Here is a 10232-nt window from a genome sequence, read left to right as displayed (position 1 = left end):
CCGTTATAAAGACAGAGGAGCGACATTTCACCGACAACCGTAAACAGGCTTGTCTGTTTGAGCAACTGGCTCAGTGTAGAGAAGTAGACAGGGTTGGGAGAGAGTGTAAGAGAGAGAGAGGTTCAAGGTTGTTGGGTTGAGAATATTCAGGAGAATATTTGTCATTGTTCCATGATAATAAACAAACATTTGCATAAAGCATATTTGTCTACTCGTATGTTGATAAGAGTATTTCAAACTTGAAAAATATTCCTCAAAGGTACATTTAGAACAGATATAAAATGTGCGATTAATTTGCAATTAACTACGGACATCATGTGATTAAATCGCAATTAAATATTTTAATCGACTGACAGCCCGAGAGAGAGAGCGAGAGAGCTCTATTTTCCAGCCTGAGTCTATTTAATTTATTATTTTGGTTTTGTGTGATTTAATTCATTTTTTATAATTTAATTTATTTGTTTATTTCAATTATTATATATATTTAATATATTTGAATATTATTTCACATTTCATTTGCAATGTTGAATGTTCAATAAGAAAGTTCTGTTTGAAAGGATGTACTTGAATTATTATTATTATATATGATCATTATGTCGGTGGTCTAAAACGGTGTCGACAATATTATCGTTTATTGCAATAATTTCCGGGAAAATTTATCGTCCAACAAAATGAATTATCGTGACAGGCCTAGCTGCAAGCATGAGCAAGTAAGTATATACTTAAACTCGATGAATGCTCAACTAAAAAGAGAAAAATATGTGCTGCTTAGAATCAGATACATTTTTCTTCTGATCACTTGGAGGGCAATTTTTGCAGTCCATCCTCTGACACAGCTGTTAGAGCCTGAACGGAATACTATACAACACAGGCTCAAAAACTAACCTACGGTATTATAGAAAGAAATGGATTAAAATACAATTATTATGAAACCCCAATAAGTGGTAAACAGCCAATGAAGGTCTGAGAGAAATGTCCCAGAAGCCCCAGAAGAACTTCTACATGACAGACTTCAGCAAACCTTCCTCCTAATAAAAGGTTACCTGCCAAACTTAAAGAGATTCCCCAGAGCTAAAATCTGTGATCTACCAGTCACCTTGTATCCCAAACAACTGTCCAAGGCAGTGATCCGTGGCTAATCCTCACTGCCCCTGCCTGCTGGGTTGATCCAGCCTGTTTGTGTCAACAGTCTTTAGGGATGCTGCTGATGATGCTTTCTCTCTGAAGAACACAGATAGCGCTTCACAGAACACAGCTAAAGGACCAGCTTATGGCTTCAAACGTACTACATGAATCATGCTTAGTTACAGAGGTACCTGTCAGCACAGTGGATCCTGGTAAGCATTCCTGTGAAGGTCACGTAAGTCAAACAACCTGTGTGTGAACTGAGGCACACACACATTCACTCACCCATGTGCTCAAGATTACACACATTCTTAAACAGCAAGCGAACATTAAATCAATACAGAATGTTTTTGTAAAGATGAGTACACACTAAAGGGGTGTTGGGGTTGAGAGAAATGTGACGCAATGCATAGAGACTTGGCTTCTTATTGATGATATTTTGGGGGTTTGAATATATTATGTTTTTTTATAATAATACATACATTCTCCATGCTAAAAATGGCTATAGTAAGCTATTTGGGTTAATTGTGAAGTTTGTTACTGACATTATTCCAACAAAAAAAAACTTCAATCCTATTTTAGTCATCCAAAAACTGGGCCCGTGTCTCGAAAAAGACACAGTGACTAAAACTGGATAACCCACCCACACAGCTTCATTCAGTCCCTGGTGGCATAACGGAAAGCTGGCTGGCAACAATACACACATCCTTCAGTCAAGATATCACTGGTATGTCTGAGGAGAGGTGAAAGCGGAGCGTGATGAAGTCAAGATAGTTGAGAGAGCCGATGACACACTGTAGATCAATGACAGCACACATGTCTACACCCCGAAACCTCTTTCTGAACTCTGAACTGTGGAAAAAAAACCTCTTCTTAAGTCGGGCAGTGCTGCTGGACACATGCACTCACACCAGCAGGTAGAATGACCCAGACTCAGTGCTCTAAGGACATTGCATAATCAATGTCCATGACTCATGTTTACTTATAGCCCTACTTAACCTGTATGTGCAATTGAAGTACTGTAAAAATATGCAATTTAACACATACTTTATTTATTCTTAACCATATTTGTCACTGTTTTTAAACACTGAAGAAGCACAAGAACATGCATTTATTAACACTTCCACACAGGCAGTTCTTCCCTACTTTATTGACTGTCTGTTCATTAAAACAATGCTTGTAACAAGAAACACAAACTCCTACAACTATCTCCTAGCCATAAGCATATTGGCCTGTATTAGCATACTATCTACATTGAAGGTTCTCAACAACAAGCATGCAGGGTTCTGCATGTAAAAATAAATGTGTTTTGTAAGAAACTGTTTGAGTTGTGTGTGTGTGTGACCAGATGTGACTTTTGTGCATCATCTTTGGTTACGGTTTACAATATCAGTTTTCACTTGTTGCTAGACATTGCCAGGGGGTTAAATTACGCAACAGTTTGCGCTGGCTGAAGAAAGACATAAGTACAGGTGAGTCTTACTGCTCTGCTCTCACAGAGACACCACACTGAGTCACAGAAGCTGACACAGACAGGTATGTCCCAATGATTAGGTCAGCATGGGAACATTCAATGTCCCTCTGCCACACCTTACCATAAACAGTGAGGTCATTTGTTTGAAACAATTCCATTAAATAGTTTCAATTTGTATAGTGTTTACAATACATGAATTCCTGTTTCTTTACAAAACACAACAGTACAATGCTGGGTCTTTCTTCATTTAGTGTTTCCAATGTTAAAAAAAAGTACACTTGAGTTAGTTGTTGACGTGTTGCAATTTGACAGAATTGACTTACAGTTTATTGCACAGTTTCTGTTTTCATAGTTGGAGAGTAAGCTTCTACTTCCTCATATGTTGTCATTTACTTTGACCTGAATCATGATTCCTACAGGGTAACATGTTAAGCTCTATTGACAGCTGGTGCACAGCTCTTGGTTTGAAGGTAATTACAGGTATAGTGGCAGTTCGTTGCTTTGTAGCTTAACTTTGAAACATGAGAGGAAGAATATGTAACCCTCTATGGAGTAAGAGGCACAACTTTTGAACCCATTTACAGACCATTAAAAGTGCAACAAGTTGAACCTGATACTCACAAATTTCTTTTTCCCATCTCCATCCTCGTAGCTCTTCTTTGCTTTCTTGTCCTTCTTGGGACCAGCCGCTGAAGCAGAGTTCCCCGTGTTTGGATCCATACTGATAATTGAATCAGTTTCCTTGAGTTGGGAGACAGAATAAACCCTTGTGGCGGTAATCTCCCCGAACTCAATCGTAAAAAAAATAGCAAACGTATCCTCAGAAGTTGTTTCAAAACTTTTTTTAAAAGCCAACTGTTGATTCCCTTGGGCCTAAGCTAGTGCCTGGCTAACTTAGCCACAATTAGCACAATGCTGCTAATGATTTGGTAGAGAGCCAACTACACCAAACGAGCCCCTCGCTAAGCCGCCTCTCTGTATCACTGAAGGAGGGAAATTCAAAGCACAGCCCAAGCCCTCGGAAGGAAAAGTACGAAAACTTCCTGTTGCGTTAATAAAATACAAAAAACGACTTATAGTATCCACGTGTGACACGAACCGATACGTTAAACAAAGTGAACTTTGAGTCTCGAAAGTATGCGGTAATAAGTGAGCTAACTGTTAGCTTCAGCTACGCTAGCTCTTCTGACAACAGTAGGTAAAGCCCCGTGGAAAGAAAAAAGACTCCGCTCTTCCCACTTCCACCAGTTGTTTCAGCGACTACAACACGGGTGACGAGATGGTATTACGGATGAATTGGCCCGACTTGTTTTCTAAATTAGTTTCCATGACTGCTACAAGTTTATTTAACTTTTAACCCCTAAATGACAGGGGGAAGCGAGCGACTACGGCTTTAGCGGCAGAGGAGTCTTCCTGTTCTTCTGACAGTGGGTCAGAGCTGCTGGGAGGAGCCTGTGCGCTGCAGCTACACCTGAGAGGATTTAGCTGACAGTTCTGCCTGCCCTGCACATAGCTGTGGCTCCAGCCGTACTGACATCATTACAAATCCATGAAAGAGTTACCGGGGCGGGATCCCTGGTATAATGAAGACAAGTCTCAATACTTGCTGTCCTGCTACAACAGAGGATGTTAAAGCCCCCCACAGACCGCAGGAAAGCAGTTGCTCTGCACATCTTACGTTGCAAGCTGAAAAATCATCTATTAAGAACTGCATGTAGGCCCAAAAAAACTCTGGTTCGTGACCTCATCACACAAAATGTGTAATTATCTGAATATATTATAGTTATTATGATTATTATTACTTGTATTGTAATTATAGAGTCATTAAATCTATATTAAGGCCTACTAACATTTACCATTTTGTGTGTGTGTTAATTATTTTGGGTAGAGGTTCACATACCGATTGGACCAAGAACATAATGGTGTGGACTGGTAGCTGGAGAGGTGCCAGTTCACCTCCTGGGCCCTGCCGAGGTGCTCTTGAGCAAGGCACCAATTCCCCAACTGCTCTGGGCGCCAGCTAACTGGCCGTCTCTTCACTCTGCCATGCACCTCTCCTATCCTGCATGTGGTTCTGTTTGTGCATGTATAAGACATTTTTTATAAAACAGTCTTCTTTTTCTTCTATTTACATCCTTTGTGAATGCATGTGGGTGTATGTTGTTACCCACATGAATATGATCCGTTTAGTTTCCCTCCTGACTTCCCCTTTCCTTTACTCTCCGGCCTGCCTCAGTCCGTGTCCATCTTTTAATGAATGTTTTGAGTGTTTATGGCTTCTGGTGCAAGTTTCATGCTCTATCACAGGGCTACTGGACCAGAAACCCTCCCAACCCTCAGACAAGTGCCCACTTACCAGGGGCGCCCTCTCCTTTCCCTCACTGACCCTGAACACAACCTCCCCAAAAGGATGCACATATGCAGAAGGAAAGAAGGAAACAGCTGAGGCGCATCTTTTCTGCTGTTTGTTTACCTTCCTGAAGATCACACTTTTGATACCCAAGTGGTCTTTATCAAAAGTGTGCTCTGTTGATATCACATAAAAATGTTTTGTTTTATCCTATACTGCAAAAATAATTTCCCGGATTGATTTTGTGGATTATGGTATGCTCAATGTTTCACTTTATTTAATTAATTTAACTTGCATATTAAATGATGGCTCTTTAAGTGAGAGTTTCAGTTGATTGCAGCTCCTGCTCATTTTGAGTCTTTGTCATCTTTACTGTGATAGAAAGTAAATGGCCCTCCTTTAATTCCTCCCTGTGATGAGGAGCAGCATTTGGTTTTCTGGAGAGATAATCAAGTGACTAATTGCAGAGTGTCTGATGTTTTGCCAATGGGGGCGTTTGATGCGCTGGCAGGGAGAAATCCCATTTTGTCCAATGATTTTTTCACTGGGGTTAAAGAGAGAGGTGGTTTGAAGAAAATCAACATAATTACAGATAATGAGAGGAAAGATATTTGGGTATCACATTTTTGCTTGTGTGTGTCTGTGTTTGTATTTGTGTAGATGATGTAACAATGTTCTTTGTCACGATTTCCATGTCATGTTATTTCAAATATAAAATCAACGAAGAACAACAAAAAGCCCATACGCTTAATTCCAAAGTCAAAAGAGCAGTGTAGTATACAACCCACCACAAGCAGGCAGTACAAGCCAGTACAGTTATCAAGCCACCAACTTATATATATATAGATACTGACTGACGTTTCTGGAGATAGTTTTAGTGCAGAACTAAATCAGTTCAAATGAGAACCAGTTTCCAATTTGACAATATACTTCCTTCCCTGTTGTTTTATTAAAAACAGTAGAATCAAAGCTTTTGAAATGAGAATGTATTGCCTAAAGACCTATAGCTAAAGACCACTCTATTGTGATCTCCTTTACAGCCAGGGCTGCCCCTCCATATACGCAGAACATGTGCAGTGCCTCATGACAAAATGTTGCGTTTAGGGCCCCAATTTGGACAGCACTGTCTACAGCCCTTGCTATTATTTCTGTACTAACCTTTCCACATTAGACAAATCCTCTATCTGTACATTTCTATGACTTTTACTATTGAGTTTTGATGTCAAATTGACCAGAAAACCTCCATTCGGGCTTCTTACAGTATGTTGCATATTGTTATTACACAAACAAGTAATCATATCTCACGTATGTGGAAGGGGATTTGGTGCATATGGCTAAGCTATATCTTCCTTTGTCAAGTGTTGTATTGATCACTGACCACTTTGTTGGGTACACCTTGTGTAATGCAATACAAAAGCTGTGCCATAAATTCTACTTTCAGAAGCATATTTTGTTTACTTGAAAATGTTAAAAACCTCTCTGACAGTGTCAAGCAAAACTGATTTGTTTATTTTTAAAACAGAGATGTTCCATTGGATCCATGTACAAGACGTACCCAATGAAGTGGAATATGTATAAAATATAGTTAATCATGACGAGTCACATTACCTTCCTTATTTAACTAATAAGACCAGGGGTGCTGCTTCATTTCCTTGTCTTTATTGTGTAGTTGTTTTTTCTTATCTTTTAAATGTGCAGTTTTAACATGCATGGCTCGTGAACTTTTTTATTTTATATTGTGATCATACGTTTCCAAAAAATAACCTGGTTTGGGGCGCCACCCAGTGGTGGCAGCCGCCGCAGTGTCACCAGAGTTTAAACAGCTTGTCCAGCGAAGTTAATGTAGCCTACTAGGAATCAACTGTGATGATTTTTGATCCCTAGGATGATTTAGGATGATTTGTCAGCATTCGCAGATGTAATTTGCACTGAGTGGCGGTTATAGTTATGGAAAAGAACATTAGAATAAAGAAGACAATGACAGCAAATGATTGAATTGAGAAGGCACACATTGTCCTGAACATGCTGAGTGAAGCAACCCAATTCTTTGCGGAATGCCTTTCAAAAACAGCGTGTAGTTGGTCTGTCATTATACACTCAAAACTGCAGGCAGTGTTGGCCTTCTCTCCTCTGCTTGCAACGCGTTATTTTCTGTGTTTCTAAGATTAAGTAAATATTGTGAATACGCACCACAGACAACAATAATCACTGAGGTGTGTTTCTCTTACTTACAGACATCGGCTATACACACAAATGCGACCACACACACAGGCACCGGATTAGATAGATAGGCTCATCTATCTATGTGAGACATGTTTTCCAGCAACAAGATTGAAGAGGATTTGCGCATCACCGTTGGCACTGAAACCGACAACAGTTTGGTTTATCGCCAAATATCGTCATCAATTTCAGCCTCAGTTATTAGTTCTCCGGGTTATTGGTGGTATAAATTGCTGGCTAGAGGTTAATTAAAGTGAAAGTGCACAGTAAGGTTAGCAGCCCTATGGCACTCGTGGAAAGGCCTTTCGGAATGAATTAAAGGACAATGTCTTTCACATAATCATCAGCATCATCTTCAGCATCGCCATTTATAAGCAGGTGGAGAGACGGAGAGACTGCCACTTGAAAGTGCATTTGAATATATTTATGGAACGATATGGGGCTATACTTTGTCCTTTAATCAGCATTTTACAATGGAAGGAGGGACATTTTGTGTTGATTTCTGAATTTTACAAGACAAGACAGTTAAGTTACAGTCATACAAAATATTATACAATCTGCTGTAGACCCTTTCTGTTACCATATTTCCATGGAAAAAATAGACACATTTTGTCGGGCCTGTTTGAAATACTGTGATTTACCTGCAGATTGCAGACACCAGGTCGAATTTGTAGGCTGCCATATGAATAAATATAAGCTTGAGAGTGTACTATAAAGGAATACGTAATGTGTTTCCAAAGTGCAGTGGTGGCATCACGAGGGGGGTTGCAGAGGATGATGGATTGTTTCACATTTTATTAAGTCATTACCAGAACATATATGAGTCACTAATTGATTTAGGAGTCATAGTGGTATCCTTCCACCTGAAGTAAGCCCAAGCCCCATTAATCTTCTGAAATGGCACCCATTGCCTGAAGCTTTCAGGCAATGGGTGCTTCAGGCTGAAGGGCATTTTCTGGTTGGTGCTTTGCCTTAAAGTGAAAAATGTGGGCAAACTTTAATTATGGCCCTGATTTAGGCTTTCCAATGTATTCAACACAACTACTAAAGGCAACCATTTTGTTAGTCCATGTTAGTCCTTAAACCCCAACAACAGCCTCAGAGTCCCAGGGATTTGTCCCGGGGGTCTAGCTTACTTGTAGGAGGTCCGGGCCTCTCTCAGTGACCTGTCATATGGCATGGAAGCGAAGAAAGAGTTCCGCAGCTGGCAGTTGATGAAGAACACAATGAGCAACACCAACAGGAAGAGCAGCAGGCACATGACTATGTATGTAATCAGGTCCGGTTTGTGGAGCTCGCCCTCCCGGAGTCCTCCTCGCCCAGTGGTGGGTCTCAGGAGAGCGGCCACGCCCACAGACCCCCCATGGGAGGCGTTCAGGGAGGAAGGGGCGTGCGTAGAGGACTGGGCCATGAGGACCAAGTCGAAGTCCGGGGTGTGGGTCGAGTTGAGGAGGATCTGCCTTAGCATTGCGCCCCGTGTGCTCACCGGCTGGAGGGTTAAAAAGACACGGAGAAGGTTATGAAGCTCACTGACCCCGTGTGGGTTCAGCCTGGGTGTCCTGTCTCTGATGATGCACCGACAAAGAAGAATCCGTAGCAATTCCTGTGAGACAAATTTGGGAACAGCCTTTTAAGAATATAAAAACGAATTCCATTGCAAGCAAAATGTCTTACAAGGTCACTGATAAACATCAAGTGACACATAGTAGCCTACTACATGTACAAATCAGGTTATAGCGATACCTTAAGTTATAATGAAAGCAACATTGAGTAGACAGGAGTCAGGGTTACGTGCAATCTGTTGCCTACATTTCTCGAAATACCATAGAAGCTAGTTGGAGAATTACTTACTTACTGGTTTGTGCTGCGAAGAGTTCCGCGGGTGAGCTGGAAAAGACACAATCCCGGCTCCGCATTCCTCAGTGTGCCCAGCTCTGTCCGCTCCTGCTCCAGAGCATGCGCCGTGGAAAAACGGCAGGTTGATCTCTTCAAATGTCCATATGTCGATGAGGTGGTATATTAATGCAGCGTTCCCCAACATTAATTAATCCAATCCACGTGTCAGCACAGACCAGCGTCCCAGTGAAAGAGCACTCTACCAATTTCACTTGTTGCTGTTTAAATCCAAAACCTCCTGCCATGCATATGGTCAAGCACAGACTGCAATATACTACACTAGTGATATCGAAATGAATCTAGGCTCTGTCAGAGAGGGTGAAGTTCAACGTTGCTCTCTGGTGCGCATACATGTCCTCTTGCGCGTCTTGGTGCGCATCGACAAGTTCTCCTTTGACTGTGCTGAGCGCAGAGGAAGGACAAGCCGGATCCTCCGTTTCCCAACCCGTCCCCTTCTCTTTTATCCAGTAAAAGGGTCGATACGTGTCGGATAGAGGCTGCTGTGGGTCTGCCCTTACGGGAATATCGATTCAGTATGATTAAAATGAGACGAGAGAAGGGATTAACGATGGACCAAACACAGCAGCAAGCTGGGTCGTGAATAGCTTCCCATCTTCGCCCTGGGTCTTCTAATGTCTGACAAAGCGAAGGAAACAAGGCGAGAGTGAGAGGGGGAAAGGGAGGGAGAAGGAGGAAGGGAGGGAGCTAGATTCACGTCAAGACAGGGATGTGTGTTACTTTTAAGAGTCACAAAACAAATTATAATCAATCTCTATCTATCTATCTATCTATCTATCCATTCCTCATATTATTACATCAAAGAGATGAGAGAAATTTGAGTCCGTCCATTTATTCTGGGTCATTGTGGGGAATGTCTCACACTGGGGCGATGGGAGAACAGGAAAGGGTGTGATATTGGTGAGTGTGTGTAAGAACTCATAGAGGGTGATTACATTTGAGAAAAGGTCGACCAGGTACTCTTTGTCTGAGTCTTGGAGCTTGACTCATTTGCAGTCCTTTTTATTGAAGAAAGACTTAGCAAGCCTACAAAACAGCTCTGCATCTTTGTCTCTCATGGCCTCGTCTGACTGTTTAGAACGTACATGTTGCTCTCTGTGAAACAGATTTGACATTGGTGCTTGGTGACATTGTAAAAAGGTGCTAGAC

The 10232-nt window shown here is 41.4% G+C and overlaps 2 protein-coding genes across 4 annotated transcripts in view; both read right to left on the bottom strand.

Annotated features, from left to right (window-relative positions):
• LOC104961548 (protein diaphanous homolog 1) overlaps positions 1–4048 on the bottom strand; it is an 87975-nt gene extending 83927 nt beyond the window's left edge. Inside the window, exon 1 of the mRNA XM_010789857.1 lies at positions 3221–4048. Within this exon, the coding sequence (XP_010788159.1) occupies positions 3221–3319 (99 nt within the window). The 5' untranslated portion in view covers positions 3320–4048. The remainder of the gene's footprint in view (positions 1–3220) is intronic.
• Positions 4049–7622: 3574 nt separating this feature from the next.
• On the bottom strand, positions 7623–9684 carry smim32 (small integral membrane protein 32). Of its 3 annotated transcripts, none has more exons than XR_800108.1 (2): positions 9021–9684; positions 7623–8772 (listed from the first exon to the last, which is right to left on the bottom strand). XR_800108.1 is itself a non-coding variant. In XM_010789851.1 (2 exons), the coding sequence occupies exons 1-2, from the start codon at positions 9208–9210 to the stop codon at positions 8302–8304; spliced, it is 657 nt and encodes a 218-aa protein (XP_010788153.1). In that variant the 5' UTR covers positions 9211–9684; the 3' UTR covers positions 7623–8301. The 3 variants fall into 3 exon arrangements, 2 of the variants coding, with proteins under 2 accessions (XP_010788153.1, XP_010788154.1); XM_010789851.1 differs by having other exon boundaries at positions 9025–9684; XM_010789852.1 differs by having other exon boundaries at positions 7623–8658; positions 9025–9684.
• Between the last annotated feature and the right edge of the window lie 548 nt (positions 9685–10232).

Source organism: Notothenia coriiceps, unplaced genomic scaffold (genome assembly GCF_000735185.1).
Source record: "Notothenia coriiceps isolate Sejong01 unplaced genomic scaffold, NC01 NC01_scaffold00033420, whole genome shotgun sequence".
In the NCBI taxonomy this organism is placed as follows: Eukaryota; Metazoa; Chordata; class Actinopteri; order Perciformes; family Nototheniidae; genus Notothenia; species Notothenia coriiceps.
Note: the sequence above shows the minus strand (reverse complement) of the source record. Positions and strands in the feature narration are given on the sequence as shown.

Excerpts from the sequence above, each read along its gene's own strand:
- smim32 (XM_010789851.1), bottom strand. The coding sequence starts at position 9,210 with ATGTTGGGGAACGCTGCATTAATATACCACCTCATCGACATATGGACA. Across the intron at positions 8,773-9,024 it reads ACTCTTCGCAGCACAAACCA|GAATTGCTACGGATTCTTCT; the intron begins GTAAGTAAGTAA and ends TTTGTCTCACAG.